Raw genomic sequence first — 21861 nt, forward strand, 5'->3', positions numbered from 1 at the left:
CGTTGGAAAGCTCGTCGAATTTTACATCTAGTAGAAGGTGCCTTGAAGTTACGAAATCAACGATGGGGGCGCTGAGCAATGTACCCATTTTTTACACAAAGCACCCCTACAGGTCAGTGGCAGCAACTGACCTGTGGGGAAAATGGACTGATAATAGTCCCTGGTCACCAAAGTAATGTTACCCTTTTAGTTTTGTTACAGAGTTGCTGATCGGTTGTCATGTATCCAGTCAGCCAGAGAAGCTGCTTGGGTAGCATGCTAACTAACGCCTAATGCTACCATTAGCTCAATTAGCTTGTTGCAACTAGTCCCAAACATTGATGAACAGTGTGTCCTAACACCAGGGGGACAAGGTGTTTGTTTTGGCTGGCTGAGGTTAGCCTATAAGGCACAGTTGTTGTGGCTAACAGCCTCCATTCACACTAGGCTATTCACACTAGGCTATCTCTTCCATTATGTTTTAAAACCCAGCTGGCTCTATATAATGAACAACCACAAAGTGGTGACACTTACCCATGGGTTCCGTTCATTGTTTTCTGGACATGTTTCCATGCTATAGTAACACAGCAGCTAACAGAACAGACAGGCCTCCCATGCCATACATGAACACAACAGGTTTCCTGCAGGCAGCTGTCAGGGCTGTGGTCGGCCCTGTGAATTTTTTTATTGGTTGGCGACAAGTGACCTAGAAAATCCAAGGAACTCTGATTCACTCTGATTTGCCCTCTCCTGGGGCTCCCACTTGCACCAGGGAGGGAGAGGAATGACTGTAGTAAGTGATGTCATACTTTTACAGATGGAGGAATGACTGTAGTAAGTTATTTCATACTTTTTTTGTCTACATCATTCTCTCTACCCATCATGCAACACTGCTGCTCAGAGTTGCTCTTAAGCTCTATTTATCTGGTCAAATCTCACCGGATTCCTGTTTCCAGTACACTTTTAGCATTTGGTTTTTAACAGAGAAGAGTTGGAGCTGCTGAAAACATACAGTATGCAAATGAGAGGGAGACCATGAGTGATATACCCACTGTGATACAAGTATAGGTGTGTCTGATATCTACATAATAGCGTGCGTGCGTCAAGTCAAGTGTCAAGTGTCATACAAGAAGGAAGGCTGGCCATAATGAGAATGAATCCGCACTTCCTGCCGCCCTTCAAAATAAAACCATTTAGAAGGGACAGGCACTGAATGCTGCTATAGCGCCCCCTAAAGGCTAAATGACAAAATACTTATCCTATAGGCTCAGAGTACATCCCTCCACACCTGTACCAAGTTTGGTTAGCATCGGACGATCTTTGTGAAATAGGCCCCACCCACAGAAAGTTGGAAGTGGATTATATCGCAACGGTGCGTTTTTTTCAAAAACTTCCAAATCAGTGTTGTGCAGGACAGTCCCCACATGATCTGTGCGTTGGTTTGGTGAAGATTGGACAAAGTTTCAAGGAGAAATGGCAAAAAAAACTGTTTTGGACAAAATGCAAAATGGCCGAAAATCTAGTCAGACGGAAATGGGCGTGGCCTAATTGAGTAGATGCGGGAGGACCCAAGGAATCCAGGGAAAAAAGAATTTTGATGATAGACCCTACGGTTCAAAAGTTATGGACCAAAAGGTAAGGAGGGCTGTTATAGCGCCACCATCTGGTCAATTGGTGCAATTCTTTCGGGGATAGTAAAAGACCCCTCAGTGCACCTCCCTACCAAGTGTCGTAGCTCTAGCTGTTATGGTTTCTGAATTACACCTAATTTACTGCAAGATTTTGCAAGATTTTTCCAAACCCCATGCAAGTCAATGGGGAAAAAAATGGCGCTTAATGGCGAATTGCGGCCAAACCGCTTTCACAAACCCTTAGCAAAGTCATAGCATACATGTCCTCAATGAGCCGGTCATTTTGAGGTCTGGCATGTCTATGTGGCGCAAAAATTGAGGGAGTTATTACGCGACAAACTTTTTGGTGGATGGAATAAGAATAATAAGTATGTGGGATTTCAAGATTGTGCCTTGCTTGTCAGCAAGCACAATAATTAAGACATGTGCCAACTTTGACGACGTTTGGTTCAGTATTTTAAGAGCAAACTTCAATAGGAATAGGCTTGGAGTTCTGAGGAGCCGAAAGGGTACAGGGGGAGTAGTGGAGTAACTATCTTGAAATCCCATAGTCTTTGGGGACAACCTGACGTCAGGTTGTACCAAATCTCCCATTCATTTGAGAAAAAAAAAGCAGTGTTCCACCCTTAGAGGGCGCTTATGCCAGATATGCTGCTGAAAAATGATACAAATGGTCAAATGGCAACAGTTTGGTGTCAAATGTGGAAATTTTGACCAGAATTCTTCACACATCACCCCCAAAGTCATATATATTGGTTAAAAGCTGAAAAAAAGTGTTTTGGAGGTAAGTTCTCCTTTAAGCATTTAGAAAGCTATGCAGTGCCTGGTGCCCATTGCTTAAATTAAGCTCATGTTGTTGGCAACTATGTGTTGTTGTTGGCATCTATGTATTGTTGCACTGGAAGGGCTCCCAGCTAGCAGATGTGACTGAAAGGCTAGCCTTCCACTAAGGATGTTATGGGACAATTTCAGCCAAGCTACAGGTATGAAAAGTGGATAATATCCAATCAGGAATGTGTCAAAGACACATGCCTGGTTTATTCCAATGGCACGCCTGGGACTTGACTGACACATGAGCACCAGACCAAAGGACACAATTGGAGGAGGGATTGAAAGACAAGTTCCTGTATTGGCCGGGCTTGGTTTAGTTTGACAGTCTGTATTGGCTTGAATTTGAAATTTACTTAAGACTTTTCTGAAAAAAGTATTGAAATTCAATACTTTTCAAGGGTCTTGATTTTCCCTAAATTGAATTCCCAACTTTCAAGACTTTTCAAGACCCCGCGGATACCCTGTAAAGAGTACATCCCTCGCATCATCATACACCGTGCAGTAAAACAAGAAATGAACCTCATTTTCAATTTTGTGTAGCTCACAAAGTAAGCTACAGTCTTTCTTCTTCAGGGGTAGCCTTAAATCTACCGGCTTCTAGTGCTAAGGGAAGGGTTCCCGATCGTAGCTGAGCACACAGATCTTTTTCGTCTGTTCAAATCAAATTTCATATAGGGTTCAACACAGTATCTGTCCTTTATGAGCTGATTGGTTCTTAGTTTTGGTTTATGCCACAGGTCCACGGACCATTTATCTTTATACAAAATAAACATGTTACTCATAGATTCTCGGATGTCACAAAGTAACCGGTTATGAAAGATAAATGATAAATAATTTGATTCAAGAAGGGATTTCACTTCATTAGCCCAGGGGTGATCATGGGAAGAGACTGGGGAGAGCCGTAGACACACACATGCTTCCTCCAATACATGCGCAGTTTCCAGCCGCTTCTTTTCACCTGACAGTGGGGAGCTTCACCGGCAGGACGTAGCACGTGGGAGGATCACTCTATTCCCACCAGTTCCCTTCTGCACCGAACAGGCGCCCCGACCGACCAGAGGAGGCGCTAGTGCAGCAACCAGGACACATACCCTCAATCCGGCTTCCCATCCGCAGACACAGCCAATCGTGCCTGTATGGGATGATTGGCTCAGGAATGATGGCACCACCATCATCCAGTGATGGTTCAGGAAGTCAGGAATGGTCAAATGTCGCAGGCTCGCGGCTAAAATGGTGGATAAATATTGCACTTCCTATAAGTTCTTCACAATAAAAAGCCTTCTGCTAGTTTGTCAGTGGAAAGCTTTAATGGAAATGGAAATGTTTTCATCAACAGTAACATATCACGGCTCCGATACGGCAGAAAGCGATCAGGAAACTGTCAAATACAGCAGATATCTGCAAGTACAACCTGAATCACAGGAGAGAAACTAAACTTCAAACCACAGACATTCAGTTAGAAGCTACCACAGTACTGAGAGCTGGCTGGACACACAGAGGCTTTTAAAAACATATTTCTCTCTGCTCTCTCCACTCAGCACAGAGACCTAAGAGTTTCGCATCGCAAACTATGATCATCCCACGGTTGTGGAGAGATCACCGCTGCCCACTGGGAGGACAGACCCAGCTCACTGTGGCCCCCACACCGGAGTCGGTCCATCTCGTGCACGGACCAGCACGATCAAATTGACAATGGCGAAAGGAAATGAGCGTGCCGTGGCAAAAGTGCCAGCGGACAAGAGCCATTAGAGGCTTCCAGAGCTCAAGCAATGAGGGGTGAGGGAGCATGGGGGTGGAAAGAAGAGACAGAGGTATACATACAGTAGATGGATGTAGTGGTTGTAAACACATGAATGAAACAGCTTAGAAAACACACACACACAAAACAAGTGAACAGCTGCAGTAGTGTGTGATGCTCTAGGAACATTCCAGTGAGGACTCTGGTAAAGGGCCTTTTGTCAGATGAGTTACCTCATCAGCAGTCATGGCTCACATGCAGCCTCTGACACCTCAATAGGCACTGGTGTGTGAAGGACGCCAGGACACTTCTGTCTGTGTGTGTGTGTGTGTGTGTGTGTGTACGCATGCATGTGCATGCACGGCTGCACGCTCAAGAGAAGACCAACCTTTTCTAGCAGGATCTTGACACAGGGCAGGTGACCCTCGTAAATGGCAGAGAGTAGCGGAGTGATCCCGTGTTTGTCTGGGGCCTGGGAGGGGGAGGAGGGTGGTGATGGTGAGAGGGGGGAGGAGGGTGGTGATGGTGAGAGGGGGAGGAGGGTAGTGATGGTGGGAGGGGGGAGATGGTGGGAGGGGGGAGCAGGGTGGTGATGGTGAGAGGGGGAGGAGGATGGTGATGGTGGGAGGGGGGAGGAGGGGGGTGATGGTGGGAGGGGGGAGGAGGGGGGTGATGGTGAGAGGGGGGAGCAGGGTGGTGATGGTGAGAGGGGGAGGAGGGTGGTGATGGTGGGAGGGGGGAGGAGGGGAGTGATGGTGGGAGGGGGAGGAGGGTGGTGATGGTGAGACGAGGGTGGTGATGGTGACAGGGGGGAGGAGGGTGGTGATGGCGAGAGGGGGAGGAGGGTGGTGGTGGTGAGAGGGGGAGGAGGGTAGTGATGGTGGGAGGGGGGTGATGGCGGGAGGTGATGGTGAGAGGGGGGAGGAGGGTAGTGATGGTGGGAGGGGGGAGGAGGGGGGTGATGGCGAGAGGGGGAGGAGGGTGGTGATGGCGAGAGGGGGAGGAGGGTGGTGGTGGTGAGGGGGGGGGGAGGGTGGTGTTGGTGGGAGGGGGGAGGAGGGTAGTGATGGTGGGAGGGGGGAGGAGGGGGGTGATGGCGAGAGGGGGAGGAGGGTGGTGATGGTGAGAGGGGGGACGAGGGTGGTGATAGCGAGAGGGGTAGGAGGGTGGTGGTGGTGAGGGGGGAGGAGGGTGGTGGTGGTGAGAGGGGGGAGGAGGGTGGTGGTGGTGAGAGGGGGGAGGAGGGTGGTGATGGCGAGGAGGGTGGTGATGGCGAGAGGGGGAGGAGGATGGTGATGGTGAGAAGGGGAGAAGGGTAGTGATGGTGAGAGGGGGAGAAGGATGGTGATGGTGAGAGGGGGAGGAGGATGGTGAGGGGGAGGAGGGTAGTGATGGCGAGGAGGGTGGTGATGGCGAGAGGGGGAGGAGGGTGGTGGTGGTGAGATGGGGAGGAGGGTGGTGATGGTGAGAGGGGGAGGAGGGTAGTGATGGTGAGAAGGGGAGAAGGGTAGTGATGGTGAGAGGGGAGGAGGGTGGTGATGGTGAGGGGGGAGGAGGGTGGTGATGGCGAGAGGGGGAGGAGGGTGGTGATGGTGAGAGGGGGGAGGAGGGTGGTGATGGTGAGGGGGGGAGGAGGGTGGTGATGGTGAAAGGGGGGAGGAGGGTGGTGATGGTGAGGGGGGGAGGGTGGTGATGGTGAGAGGGGGAGGAGGGTGGTGGTGGCGAGAGGGGGAGGAGGGTGGTGGTGGTGAGAGGGGGAGGAGGGTGGTGGTGGTGAGAGGGAGAGGAGGGTGGTGGTGGTGAGAGGGGGAGGAGGGTGGTGGTGGTGAGAGGGGGAGGAGGGTGGTGGTGGTGAGAGGGAGAGGAGGGTGGTGGTGGTGAGAGGGGGAGGAGGGTGGTGGTGGTGAGAGGGGGAGGAGGGTGGTGGTGGTGAGAGGGGGAGGAGGGTGGTGGTGGTGAGAGGGAGAGGAGGGTGGTGGTGGCGAGAGGGGGAGGAGGGTGGTGGTGGTGAGAGGGGGAGGAGGGTGGTGGTGGTGAGAGGGAGAGGAGGGTGGTGGTGGTGAGAGGGGGAGGAGGGTGGTGGTGGTGAGAGGGGGAGGAGGGTGGTGGTGGTGAGAGGGGGAGGAGGGTGGTGATGGTGAGAGGGGGAGGAGGGTGGTGATGGTGAGAGGGGGAGGAGGGTGGTGATGGTGAGGGGGGGGGGTGATGGTGAGAGGGGGGAGGAGGGTGGTAATGGTGAGAGGGGGGAGGAGGGTGGTGATGGTGAGGGGGGGAGGTTGGTGGTGGTGAGAAGAGAAAAGGAGGAGAAAGAGAACAGGTTTACACAGACAGGCTTGATATCAGCAGATCCCCGGCACAGCCTGCATGGTAGGCAAAGGGAACATCACTCTCATTCTCAAAAGAAAAATAACTGGTGGGAGAGAAGGGTTTTTACTTCTCCCTCTCCCTTATCATGCCAATGAATTATCACACTCTACGTTGATGCTGTATTTATCTTACACGTTTCGCACGTCAGGGACTCTTATCAACAGCAGTTCTGCATTCTCTACGACAACATTTTAGGGCTCCGAGAGGAAGGGCGAGACTTTCGATTCGCTCCTTTTGTCTGTTAACTCATTGAGTGCCAATGACGACTAAAGTCGTCAATTCAAATAGTAACGTAGAGTGCCAATGACGACTAAAGGCGTCAATTGCGTTTTTTGGCGGTGGGACGTGGATCAAAGCCTGATGCATCTCCTGTAAAAATATGGGGGATGTTGAAGGTGTATAAGCTATTTTACGGACCCATTAGGTGGCGACAGTGCTCTCCAGATTAGAGAAAGGTGAGGAAAAAAGAGTAGAAGAAGCGTGGGGAAACGGAAACCAATGCATGCTGTAACGTTAGCTGTGAACAGCAGCCAATCTGCTCCCACAACTGAGCCCCCCCGTCTCCGCTGCGACAGTTCCTCCACACGATTAGTTGCCAGAAAATGAGCAACCGACAACAGCGTCCCTCCGAAAAGTCAAATTATTCTCAGCTGGAAGCGCTGGGAGCGGCGGAACGGCGGAGCGCTGTGAAAAAGCTGGGTGCAGCGCACTTTGAAACGTGCAGAGCAAACGTGCAGCAGAGAGCCACCAGAGACACTCCCACGGAGGAGTTTGCAGTTGAAGGGGGTGAGGTACGCAGGGCACCATACAACACTGACCCAGACAGCAGGCTCGATGGACAGATTGGCAAACACAAGCTAGAATACCTGATGCCCACCAGCAGTAAATCAAGACCAGCAAGAAGGTGTAGGGTCTGCGCACGCAGGGGCCAGCGCTGCTGGTTGCAGCTAAAAAATATTATTTTGCCATCAAAATTCCTTTGTTTTCGCTGTTTTATTGAAGGAAATTATTTTTGAGGTGTCACTAAACACATCAGAAAATATTAGCTTCAGAGTCAGTGATGTGCTTGAAATGCTTCATTTCACAAAAGGCTCATTATCTCAGCTTCTAGTTTGAAACGTCTGTTTTTGGTGAAACCAACCTATCTAATACTGCTGATAACTAAAGAACGGAAAATGATATCAATAAACTTTTTTTTGCTGATGATACAAGACAGTCTCATCGTTCTTTGGGTGTGTTCGGTGTTTACATAGTAATATCACACAATATTCTGTGGGCCTCGAGAAATCACTGAAAACGCTCTGAAAGGGCTGGCACTGGGAGCATCCGTTTTCCAGAAGTGGCTGGCACTCAATGAGTTAAAGGGATAGGTCACTTTTCCCCCCAAAGTCTAGCCCTATTTACTTGCTTACCAATGATGATGTTGATTGGTAGAGTTCTTTCTCAGCACACTCCATGCTGTGCCTCATAGTAACTCTGGAAAGTTGGGCAAAATACGAATGCAAGGTCAATGGGGTCACGCTCCTGTCTGTACAAGCTGACAGAAGCTCACTAAAATGTCATCCACAGAGCACACACACACACACACACACACACACACAGTGCACACAAAGTACATTTTAGTGAGCATCAGTCAGCTTGTACATACAGGAGCATGACCCCATTGACCTTGCATTCGTATTTTGCCCAACTTTCCAGAGCTGCTATGAGGAACAGCATGGAGTGTGCTGAGAAAGGACTCTACTAATCAACATCATCATTGGTAAAGCTGCGTTCACACCGACCTATTAAAGTTTTTCGCTGGCATCGAGTTTACATACAAAGTCAATGCAAACGAGCGATTGAGCGTATATTCGCTCGGGAGAAAAATCGCTGGGCGTCCGAGCGACAGCGATAGGGAGAAAATACGCTCGTCGCCCCAGATGAAATATCCCAACTCAAGCAAAACTACGCTGGCATCAGTCGCTCGCTGTTCAACGCTGATTGGCTGCCGTGTGAGAGCGAGTCAAAGATCACACTGGCTTGGAACAAACCGCTGGTTTATTGTGTGGCAACAAACCGCATTGACAGGCTGACAGCTGACATGAAGTGAAGTCTGTACTACCGGTATGGAACTCGCGTTAGGAGCACGCTGATAGGCTTAGCTTGTAAACATCTACGGTGGCTCGTAGTGGACAAACATCATGACATTGCGTAACGTTATAGCCCCCACATGTCCGTCAATTCGTGTGCCTGTTGATGAGCGATTTAAACAGAGTGACAGAGCGATTCCAAAGGGTTGAATCAAGCGACAGAGTGGAAAATAAATATCTCGGTGTGAACACAGCTTTAGTAGCAAATAGGGCTAGACTTTAAAAAACTATCCCTTTAAGGCAAGACTGGTGGATGCTTGGGCAGAGATTAAGAGGCGCTGTGATCAGTCAGATGATGGGAGCGGTGTACAATGGTGAAGTAGGTGCCTTGAGAAATAACTTGTTAAGTCCCCTTTGGCCTAGGGCTGCACGATATTGGAAAAAACTGACATTGCGATATTCCCCACCCCTGCGATATATATTGCGATATGAAAAAATACAGATTTTCACCAGATTACCAGAATAGCTCTATTTTAAAGAAAATAATACTTCTAGAATGATTGCGGTGATTTTGTAGAGTAGTCCATCTGATTTTGGAGGTAAAATTAGGTATTTTAATGTTTCTCAACCACTGGGCTGTGGCCTACTGGTAGGCCTCAGAGCGTCATCTATCAGGGTGCATACACATTTTGACCAATGGATTTCCATGACTTACATACTGTACATGAAAAAGTGAGTGAGTTATGACATTCTACTTTAAAATGTCACTAGCCTACACTTCACTTAGTGTAATGCAGCCTTTAAAACCAGGGAAAGACAACATGTATGCTGTATCACCATATTACCATATCCAACATCTAAGACCATATAGTCTCATATCACAATATTGATATACAATTGATATATTGCCCACCCCTAATATTGAGTGCCAGAATCTACCTCCCAATGATGCTATTTGCAGAAAAACATTAGATTTAATTGATTATAATCACTGCTTTCAACTTCTTTCGTTCTTCTAACGTTTCAATAAATCAACAATGAAACACCCCTGCCACTTTACACACTTGGTCTGACCCCCCGGAAACCCCCTCCAGAAACTACCAAGGGGTACACTCCGCATTTGGGGAGTTCCGGTTTTTGAGCGAACGCAGGGCAGTACAGAGAGACGAGGATTCACATGCAGCCGACCGGTGACAAACAATTCATTCGTGAAAAGTAATAAATATACATTTAATTGCCCAGATATGTCTCTTGTCTTTTTATTTTCACTGACATGTTTTGTGTAAATGAGTCGCTAATATGATTAACTCTACCGTAACGTTACTGCTATCATGTGATGCAACATCAGAGCTGAGGGGGAGAGACAGCCGCAGTGATACACGGACAACTTCTCAGTAATCACTTTAGCCTTCGTGTCATTATAAGTTGCGGTCTTGCTTTTTGGTGTTTCAAGAGTAAATATCTCCACTCCATGGACATGAGTTACAGCAGCCAGCCTGCTGTATGCTAGTGCGCTGCAAGCTGTGGACAAGTCCGCCTCCGCAATCACATCGTAGACGGGCTACTGTCAGCAACGCAACATAAGCATAAATAATTCATTTGAGCTCTGTGCATGTTTGTTGTGTTGAAGCTAAGCACTAAATGAGTGAGTACAGTAGTGGGGCGTCTCTCTCCTTTGAGAGAACCTCATTTCACTCAGTAGGCTACCCCTAAAGTGAGAGTTTATCAAGCAACATGACGAGTTAATTTGCTTTTGACATCGCACGTCCTGCGATGTGACTATCGCGCATGCGCACATTGCGATGACGATGTGTAAACGATATATCGTGCAGCCCTACTTTGGCCTATGAATAACAACCAATATCCAAGTCTGAAAATGGCTCTGTTCTTTGGCTGTCAATAGCTGGTGTCCCACTCATCAACTGACTGGCCACAGTCAGTAGTGTGAGGAAGTTTTAGTGTCAGGATTTGAAAAAGCAATTCCAGGCGTTACTGCAGAGGTCTAGGAGACCATTTGGATGGCAATACTGTTGATGAGGTAAGTGCCCTTTAGTGGATGCAGATCAATCGCCCATAGCAGCAGGAGAGACTATTGAGACTCAGGGGGGCAATCAGGCTGAATGTGAGACCTGGCCAGTTGAGACAAACAGTGTGTGAGGAGCGACTACAGCGGTGACGAGGGATGTACTCGTGTACTCGTTCATAACGTTAGTATTTGAGTAACGTTTCAGCCATTCAGGTACTCGCGTTTTTTTATTTATAGGAATACCACAACGCTTGGGGAAATCCCCAGTGAAAACGTGACAGACGCACACTTCTGCATAAAGTAGGCCCAATAAAACTCATTCGAAATGTTGCACTAGTTTACTAACGTTCCGACTTGACTCCACTGTCTTTTCCCATAACGTTTGCAAGCAATAACAAATATGGAGAAAGTGCCGGCGGCGGCAGGTGAACAAATAGTAATCAGAGGATGTGCATCACTATGTTACTATAACAACAACAACAATCATAAAGCAGCATGGTAAGCCTTTGCTTGTTGCACAACTCTCTGTATTGCCTGCTAGAAGTGCTAACTGATTACTCGTTAATAGGAGGAGAGGACTTGAATATTGAAATGACTAAAATGCCCATTCCTAGCTGTGATAGAATGTTATAAACTGGGCATAACAGGAATCTGTGTCCCAGTGTTTCCATTATCCGGTAATAGCCAGGAGCCATATGGTTAAAAATAATCAGTCTGACAAATTAAAATCTCCCGGTCACCAAGTTCGGTCTCCCTCTAAACACAAGATTAATAAAGTTAATCTAATCTGAATTGTAATAGGCTCAACTTGCACCATGGATAACATCTGTGCAACAAACACTACATGATTGCGGTCTCTCCTACATCTGGCTGGAACAGAAGTGTGATAATATCAAATGGCTTAAGACGCTTGTCGAGCAGAGGCTAAAAGACCAGTTTCTTCAGACCTGGCACTGGGAGCTTCAGAGTATGTCTTCATGTGACTTTTATTGTGAAATTAAGGAGGTTTTCAAGTTCGAAAAGTACTTATTTTGTGAAAATGTGAAATCTCGTCAAGCGTTATGTAACCTTAGACTCTCCAACAACAGAATACCAAAGATAATAGGTAGATACAAAGGTCTAGAGAGGAGCAAACGGTTTTGTAATGTGTGTACTGGAGACTTCCTAGGAGACGAATTCCATGTAATTTTTGAATGTAAAAACCAAACTATTGATGAAGCTAGAAAAAAGCTATTGCCTAAATTCTATGTTAACCACCCATCCATGGCCAAATGTATACTTTTATTCCAAACATGCAAGCAAAAGTTACTATATAAACTTGGTGCCTTTTTGATTTCTGCATTACCTCTTTTCAAATAATTTTCCTTTTTGTTTTGTTTTGTTTCCTCTTAAGTTATAAGCTATATGTATATGTATACATTTGTGTTTACACATTATGTTTTGTATCCCTGCTGTGAACTGTTTACCATGCACAACAATATTGTTTATGTTTCATGTAATGTACTCCACACCACAATTGTGGTCTAGAGTGAAATAAATGATTGATTGATTGATTGATTGATTGATTGATTGATTGATAAATTTCCAGACATCTTCTTTTAAATAGCCAGCATAAGTGATTTTTTTTAAATAATGTGTACGTTATATAGCCTGCCTCATGTGATGAACGAAACAAATGTTACATTTACGATTAGGATGCATGCGCTCTGATTGAATGTGCCCCTTGGTCAGCGCTCTCAGCCTCAACAGGTGGACAGGCGACCGCGCCTGCATACCGACATGCAGAGACGAGAGAGAGAGATGAGACATGAATCAAACCTTAAAAAGTAATTTCTGAAACATAGCTCTTTGGTGCGATGATAGGTATGTGGCAAGATGGAAAGAGATTGAGACTGAATGCAGGGGGATTCCAATACAAGCAATGATTGGAGATCATAAGCTCACATTATCTCATCAGAATTATCTGAGTCCCTTTACATTTTTTACTTTGTGTACTTGGTTTGATGTCATAAAACAACTGAAATTGAGATCGCAGGTGAAACAACTCAGATGGATTGCATATGACACAGATTTTAAGCCAAACTGCATGAGCTCCAGATTCAAATCCTGGGCTGATAGAGGTATTACTGCCTATTGTAATATAATGGATGGGGATACATTAGAGAGCTTTCAAACACTAAGTAAAAAATATGACTTGGAGAAGGGCGATTTTTTTGGATACTTGCAGGCACGACACTATTTATTGAAAGAAATTAAGATTGGGGAAATAACTCGGGAACCTAGTGGTCTAATACAATTAATGGTTATGGCATACAAAAGTAATTCTAAATCAATAGTCTCAAAGTTGTACCAGGGAATTCTAATGGGGAGGGGAAATACTACAAATTATATAAAAAAAAGATGGGAAAAAGAACTAAATGATACAATAACAGAACGTGAATGGGAGAATATGTGTGAAACAGTCTTTTCTACTTCCTGCTCCTTGCAGTGGCGTGAATTTAGTTGGAAGAACCTTGTAAGGTTTTTTATTACACCTAAAATGAAACCATATATGTCACCAGTAAGCCAGACATGCTGGAGAAACTGTGGGTCTGATGAGGCAAACCATTACCACATCTTCTGGGGTTGCCCAAAGTTAAAGCCGTTCTGGGAGAGTGTCTGGGAAGCCATTAACCAAATTCTTGGCTGGCAAGTCACACTAACATGTAAATCACTGTATATGGGTGATATACCAGAAGATATATCAGGAAATGATAAATACCTTCTTAAAATTGTAACTGTGGCTGCAAAGAAAGCGATTACTCGTAGATGGTTGCAGACCGACTCTCCCACAGCAGACAACTGGCTTGAAATCATTAAAGAAATTCATGAAATGGAGAGACTGACCTTTCTATTGAGATTGAAATATGACCTGTACATCGTAAGATGGACAAAGTGGTTAGTATATACATCGGAATGAGAATGTGGATGGTTTATCTCCCCCCTGAAGTATAACAAAATATGCCCACTGACCCTCTCTAGTTACATGGCTAAGCCATTAGTGCTTTTTGTTTTTTGTTCTGTCTTTTATTTCAAGAATAACTCACATGAACCCAGAGATGTACTAAGACACCTGTTTTTTTCCGCTTGATCTGATTTTTGTTTAAGATTATTCCTTAGTTTGGCAATGTAATATGTTTTATGTACTGTGACGCCCATTTTGTTTTGTTTATGTTTGTATGTTTATGTGAAAGGAAAAATAAATAAACTTTGAGTAAAAAAAAAAAAAAAAAGTAATTTCTGAAACCAAGCTGGTCTAACGCTATTGTCAATGACGACAATCAATGTTATTAAAAGGAGACTGACTGACAATAGGCTAATTAAACTTCACAAGCTAAGCTGGGAATATTTGCTTAACTTTAAAACTCCATGGCCAAGCCCCCGCCTATATCTCTGACCTCATCCACCCCTATGCAGCCAGCCGGTCTCTGAGGTCATCCGACCAAGAGCTCCTGGCCGTGCCCAGGACCAGGCTCAAAACAAAAGGCGACAGAGCCTTGGAAGTGACAGCACCGAAGCTCTGGAATGCCCTCCCCCCCGATCTGAGAGCCGCTCGCTCTGAGCTCTCGTTTAAAAAACTATTAAAGACTCACCTGTTTAGACAGGCTTTTTAGTCATTCTTAGCCATTGTTTTTACCTGTTCATGCTCTGTGTATGCTTTTATGTTTTTGCCTTTTTCTGTATTATTCCTGCACTTATATTTCTGTGTTGCTGCTTTAATGTGTAAAGCACTCTGTGCATTCGTGCTGGGAAGGGTGCTATATAAATAAAGTTTTACTTACTTACTTAAAATGATGGAAGAAAAGGTAAGAATAGGCTATTATTGTTAGTTACCTGTAGCCTTCATCTGAGAACTGAAACCACTTGCCAGTCATGTGAGAATTATATCCACTATTATATCGTTATTCTCAGTCGTCATCTCAGACAACCCCCTGCGAATTCCACTCCATTTAACAAGCCCCTCTGTGGAATTTGCGGCCTCTTGCCTGAGACCGGGCGTGAAAGGCAGCGTGTGTCAGCGTTGACGCTGCGTGGCGTGGAGACATGAAAGGCAGCGTGTGTCAGCGTTGATGCTGCATGGCGTGGAGACATGAAAGGCAGCGTGTGTCAGCGTTGACGCTGCGTGGCGTGGAGACATGAAAGACAGCGTGTGTCAGCGTTGATGCTGCATGGCGTGGAGACATGAAAGGCAGCGTGTGTCAGCGTTGGCGCTGCGTGGCGTGGAGACATGAAAGGCAGCGTGTGTCAGCATTGATGCTGCATGGCGTGGAGACATGAAAGGCAGCGTGTGTCAGCGTTGACGCTGCGTGGAGACATGAAAGGCAGCGTGTGTCAGCGTTGATGCTGCGCGGCGTGGAGACATAAAAGGCAGCGTGTGTCAGTGTTGACGCTGCGCGGCGTGGAGACATGAAAGGCAGCATGTGTCTGCGTTGATGCTGCGCGGCGTGGAGACATGAAAGGCAGCGTGTGTCAGCGTTGATGCTGCGCGGCGTGGAGACATGAAAGGCAGCGTGTGTCAGCGTTGATGCTGCATGGCGTGGAGACATGAAAGGCAGCGTGTGTCAGCGGTGACGCTGCGTGGCGTGGAGACATGAAAGGCAGCGTGTGTCAGCGTTGATGCTGCGCGGCGTGGAGACATAAAAGGCAGCGTGTGTCAGTGTTGACGCTGCGCGGCGTGGAGACATGAAAGGCAGCATGTGTCTGCGTTGATGCTGCGCGGCGTGGAGACATGAAAGGCAGCGTGTGTCAGCGTTGATGCTGCGCGGCGTGGAGACATGAAAGGCAGCGTGTGTCAGCGTTGATGCTGCGCGGCGTGGAGACATGAAAGGCAGCGTGTGTCAGCGTTGATGCTGCGCGGCGTGGAGACATGAAAGGCAGCGTGTGTCAGTGTTGATGCTGCGCGGCGTGGAGACATGAAAGGCAGCGTGTGTCAGCGTTGATGCTGCGTGGCGTGGAGACATGAAAGGCAGCGTGTGTCAGCGTTGATGCTGCGCGGCGTGGAGACATGAAAGGCAGCGTGTGTCAGCGTTGGCGCTGCACGGCGTGGAGACATGAAAGGCAGCGTGTGTCAGCGTTGGTGCTGCACGGCGTGGAGACATGAAAGGCAGCGTGTGTCAGTGTTGACGCTGCGCGGCGTGGAGACATGAAAGGCAGCGTGTGTCAGCGTTGGCGCTGCACGGCGTGGAGACATGAAAGGCAGCGTGTGTCAACGTTGACGCTGCGCGGCGTGGAGACATGCATTTCTCAATGTGAAGCATTTTGGCTGACTGGTCATAGAAGCATGGGTGGCACAGGGAATTTACAGTAATCTCCAGATTATAGGCTATAGCCTGCCATCAATTGTTTTTAACTTCAATAAACACAGATGTAACATTGTCCGGGAGACTATAATCTGGTGGACATGTTGACCGGAATGGATTTTTTCCCTGGAAACCCTGGTGTCCAACTGATTTTATTCAAACAAGCCTATAACGCCCCGGTAAAATCAATCTGTTTTGCCATAGGCTTTGACTACGAGGGGAGGCAGACATAGGCACTGCAGCCCTGCTGGCCAGTAGGCAAATGAATGCAAAACACAGTGTGCGAGGGTGAGCGGGCAAATCCCGCACTCCACGAGCAAACCGCTTGCTGTGGCTCTTACATTGACATCTGCTCCCTTAGCAAGGAGGAACTCCAACATCTCTGCCTGGCCACAGTCTGCAGCATAGTGTAGGGGCGTCCTCCCGCCCTCCAGGGTCCTGTTCACATCCTCTGTCTGGAAAAGGACACACACACACACACACACACACACAAAAAAGGGTTGAAATAATTAAAAATATGCCACCACAAGGCAAGATAGCAACAGTCGCTGTTGATACAAGCTCTCAGTGAAATTGTGTGACAGCAACAACAAACACAATTATGCACACACAACCCTGTCCCCTTCACTTCCCTGCTGGTGTTTAGACCTCAAACTGTCAGACCTGCAGCTATGAGGAAAGACAGATACACTCACCACCCCCACCTAAGTCCCTTTCCACACTACCCACACACACACTGCCTATTGTGTGGACCAGCCAGCTAGCCCTCTAGTGACAATACCTTATAGAACGATGATGTCAATCACAGCCACGGCAGTCAGTGTCCACTCCTCTCAGAACTGTACAGGCTACTATTTACTAACTGGGAGTGCAAGCCAGGATGGTTGTAAAATAGAGTCATACTCTATGGTGACCTTTCACCTAATTCCATGTTTCTGCCACCTTCACCTGAGCTCACTCCCACCATCACTTGTCTCCTCTCACCTGATTTAATTTCACTGTAATTAGTTCACTCCTCTTCACCATATATTCCTTCCTCACACCCTGGCCGTTTCTCAATACCAAGAATGCATTCTTGTTCTTGTGTTCTTGGGGAGAACGTTCTTGCTAGTCGTTCTTGGAGGAATGAACTTGCTAGGTCACAAGCACACATGACGCTGTTGGCAGTTTGAGACGATGCGTTCTTGAGGGTATTGCGCAATACCAGCGCAGAGGCCGCCTGCAGTACTACACAAATAAAAAGCTCAGCTGATGTAGATGCAGCCGATAGACCCTTCTCACGGGGCCATTTTGTGTCGAGAAGCCAGGGTAAACACAGGTGCAAGCAAAACACTAATGAGGGTTTCCAACTTCCATGATTGGGATTTGGAAACCCTCATTAGTGTTTTGCTTGCACCTGTGTTTACCCTGGCTTCTCGACACAAAATGGCCCCCGTGAGAAGGGTCTATTGTGCTCTGGAACTTTTTGCCATTTTTCACCATAAATGTTCGTAAAGTGGCACTTATTGAAACCTACTACCCTGCTTGTAGGCATCAAAAGTCATCAGAAATTAATTTAGTGATGAAACAAAACTTTAAATTGTAAAAAACTTTCCGGAGCTTATGGCGTCTTCTCTGCTGCGTTCTGCCTCTGCTTATGCCGAAATGCATGCTGGGATATCTGCCTTGCCAAGTTGACACAAGTCACCAACCAGAGCATCCTCGGTAAAGTGGGCGTGTCGAGAACATCCGGGAATTTTAAGCGTTGTGGGCGAAATGTGAACTTTGTATTGGAACAGTACTTGGGCTGCGACTGATGACGTTTCACAAGGACACAAGAACGCAAGAACACACAAGAACGCTTATTGAGAAACGGCGCCTGTTCTGGCTGGCAACACTACAGCAGCACAGCCCATGAGGGCCCTCACATTGAGATCCGGTTGTGCGTAATAAGTAAGTTTCTTTCTTTCTGTTGTTATTTTATGGTCATTTGGTAGGATATTATGTTGGCTTGCCTGTAATCTATGGAGGCATATGATGTGTAATCCGGAATGCACATGCTTATGTTTTGTAGTTTTATATGGAAATGCTGACCAATTCTATCAGACCAATGAACTCTAAATGTTCCATGTTAAATGTTTCACCTTTGTTAGAACACCAATTTCCATTAGTGGTAGGCCTACCTCCTCACTCCCCCTTTTCTGTTAGAGCACTTATGGTAAATGTTTGTTTGGTGTCTAATAGGGATGGGCATCGAATTTCGAATTTTCGAATAATCGTTGTTATTATCAAGGTCGACTTTTATTATTGAAATTCGAAATTCGAAATTCGAAAAAAAAAAAAAAAAAAAAAAAAAAAAAAAAAATTTTTGAGTGAAATGTTGCATTGTCTCCCCTGATTCTAAGTATAGTCAAATCGCTTGGTTTGAGCAAGTAAAACAATTTTTATAAGCATTTTAAGCAAGGTTTATGGAAAAATTAATGGCAGATGAAATCCCATGAAGAGGGAGAGGGGGTGACTTTGGCACCCCTTTGGCACTCAGACCTGAGCCTACTAAATATTTAATGAACCACTCATGATTGTCAAAACTGTTTTTTATTTTCGAAAATGTCAATGTCATGTAACATGTTCTTTACTTCAGTGGTGCAATGCTTGTTTGAGCTAAAAATCCACAGCAGAAGCTTTTTATATTAATTAATAAAGCCGTAGACTTAGAATCAGGGGAGACAATGCAACATTTCACTCACAAAAAAAAAAAAAAAAAAAAAATTTACATTTTTTTATTTATTTTCGAAATTCGAATTAAATTCGAATTTGGCCAGCGAATTTCGAATAGTGTTTTTGCTAGAAATGCCCATCCCTAGTGTCTAATTGATTATTGTCTAATTGAAGAATTAGAGACTTCCGGTTGAGCATGCAGCGGTAGGAGACGCGAGCAAGGTGGCTCTGCAAACAATTGCTATTTTTGACATTCTTTCTTGTTCTGGTGAACAACACTCACGCTCAACCTGAGTATTAAAACGTTGGTTAACACAACGCATCGTTTGTGTCCGACTATGGGTCCTAAAAAACCACCGAAAGTCAAGCCGACTGACGGTCCCCACCAGGCTGGCGCGGAGGAAGCTAGTAGTGGCCTGCTAACTGAGCGTTCAACCGAGACCACGCTCAACCAAACCAGCACTGATGAAGCCGTACATTCACCACTTCCCACTGACCTAGAGAATCTGCGTGCGGCGATCCACAAAGACACCGTCTCTACAGTTTCTACTCTGCTGGACACCGCCATAACCCCGATTAACAACACCCTGGAATCCATCAAGGCAACCATCCATGATCAAAACCAGCGTATTACCGAAATGGAAGCCTCACTCTCCGGCCACAGTGACCAGCTCGTTCATCTCGAGTCCTGTTACAAAGCATTGCAATTGCAAAATGATAAACTCGTAGACAAAGTGGATGAACTGGAAAACAGTGCTCGCCGCTCTAACGTGAGGGTTGTGGGAATCCCGGAAAAGTTGGAAGGACCAGACCCTGTGAAATTTATGGTCACTCTGTTTACCGAGGTGTTTGGTGCTGAATCCTTCACCCCCCCACTCTCACTGGACAGGGCGCACAGGCTGGGCAGAGCGACCGAGGACGGAGGGAGTAACAGAGGACCAAGAGCCTTTATCGTTCGATTCCATCATTACCAGCACAAAGAGTGGGTCATGACAAAAAGACGCCAAGGCATGGCTTTCCGAGGCCATACGTTTCTGCTCTTCCCCGACCTCAGCGCAAGCCTTGCAAAAAGACGCGCAGCCTTCAACGATGTTAAAGCCAGCCTCTATAAGAAGAATATTCGTTTCAGCCTGCTACATCCCGCTCGACTCCGAGTATTCTTGGATAACAAGGTTTATCTCTTTGATACCCCTGTTGAGGCCCAGGCTTTTTACACTGGCCACTGGAGTGAGTGATCTATAAATAGCCTACATACTAACATCATACACCAGAAGCGGAGGAGACGATGTACCTGTATGACTGATAGCCTACATCTCTAATGTGAGATTTGAAGTGAACTGAGCTAGGTATCGAACAAGCACTAAGACCCCCCCCCCCCGTTTTGAGAATGAGGATATACAACATCTAGTGCTACTTAAAAAAAAAACGTGTAAACTATTATTTTGACTTTTCATTAATGCAGAATTGCAATTGTATTTTTCTCCCTTTTTTTACACCACGCATGCAGCCAATGGGCACAACAAACCAGCTATATCTTCATATAGATATATATATTAAAAGAAAAAAAAAAGACTACAAGGAATTTTATTTTATTTTTTATAGAGCTGATGTTCCGACCTATCACTGATTTTTCTTTCTCTAGGTGGATTAATTGCTGATCGATGTGTCACCTGTGTTATGCTACTGCTTATTGCCATGTGTGGTATTCTTCTTTTCTTTTTTCTTTTTTTACACTACAGGCTGTCAACTGACTTTGTGGTTTTGAGGGAAGAAAAACGAAAAGATGATAAACCTTCTAATGCAATTATACTTTGGTCAGTGTACAATTTTGTTATATAATAGCTCACCAACTAGCTCACAAAGGTATATCAATGGGTATTTGACTTTATGAAAGAATTGCCATATTTTTACTTTTATTGAGCCACCTTCCCTGTCGAAGAAAGGAGATGCACCGGTGGTTTAGGCCTATTGCCTATTACCCGCAGTTCCCCATTTTTTTCTGGGTGAACATAGGACCCCCCCCCCCTTTTTTTTTTTTTGTTGTTGTTGTTTTGTTTTGTTTTGTTTGTTTTTGGAGTCGCTGTGTGTTTTATGTCCTCTTATGTTTTGTGTTTTTTTTTTGTTTTTTTTTTCCTGTTTTATCTGGGAAAGGTCAATGTTTCTTTTTCTATATTATTGGGTTCTGCCCTTGGTACTTTTTTTTCTGCAACACTTCACGTATGCTGTCAGCCCCTGTAATGATAGCTTAAATTATGACATCTACATTTAATTATTCTAGCAGTGGGAGGGACAATTCAGTCAGATTGATTTCATGGAATGTCAAGTCAATGAACGGCCCAATCAAACGTTCTAGGATCTTTGCCCATTTAAAAAACCTAAAAGCAGACCTCATGTTCCTTCAAGAGACTCATTTAAAGAAAGCTGATCAGATTAGACTACACAAACCTTGGGTAAACCAGGTATTTCATTCCAACTTTAATGTAAGAGCACGAGGTGTTGCAATACTGGTGAACAAAAAAACTCAGTTTACATCATCTAATATTATTGCTGATCCAAATGGAAGATACTTAATCGTGACAGGCACCTTATTCCAAACCCCAGTGCTTTTGGTCAATGTATACGCTCCCAACTGGGATGATGTTGAATTTATGAACAAGACTCTTGCATCTCTCCCAAACCTGGACACACATCAGCTTATCTTTGGTGGTGATATGAATTGTGTTGTGAATCCATGTTTAGACCGTTCTGCCTCAGGATCCTCAACACTTTCTAAAATGTCCAGGTCTTTAACATCTTTTATGAGTGAGAATGGGTGTGTGGACCCGTGGAGACTAAGGAACCCCTTATCAAAAGCATTTTCTTTCTTTTCACATGTGCATCATTCCTTTTCTCGAATAGACTATTTCTTTATTGACAGAGCTCTTTTTGAGTCTGTTCATTCAGTTGAGTATCTGTCTATTGTAATTTCAGACCATGCACCCTTACAGATGGATATTTATTTTACTTTAAATAGAAAAGATCGCCCTCTCTGGAAATTTGACGCCTTACTACTTTCTGACAAGGATTTCTGTGAAAAAATCTCTAATTCTATTGATTCCTTCATACTTACCAATAGAGCTGAATCAGTGTCTCACTCACTGCTATGGGAGACCTTGAAAGTTGTTCTGCGTGGTGAAATTAT

The 21861-nt window shown here is 45.7% G+C and overlaps 1 protein-coding gene across 1 annotated transcript in view; it reads right to left on the reverse strand.

Moving 5' to 3' along the window:
* The window catches only part of mtpn (myotrophin), a 60919-nt gene that overhangs the window by 16924 nt on the left and 22134 nt on the right, over positions 1-21861 (reverse strand). Inside the window, exons 2-3 of the mRNA XM_083655992.1 lie at positions 16325-16438; positions 4568-4651 (exon numbers count right to left, since the gene is read on the reverse strand). Of these exons, the coding sequence (XP_083512118.1) occupies positions 4568-4651; positions 16325-16438 (198 nt within the window). The remainder of the gene's footprint in view (positions 1-4567; positions 4652-16324; positions 16439-21861) is intronic.

The sequence above is a fragment of the Poromitra crassiceps genome (genome assembly GCF_964638095.1).
Source record: "Poromitra crassiceps genome assembly, chromosome: 2".
NCBI classification, from domain to species: domain Eukaryota; kingdom Metazoa; phylum Chordata; class Actinopteri; order Beryciformes; family Melamphaidae; genus Poromitra; species Poromitra crassiceps.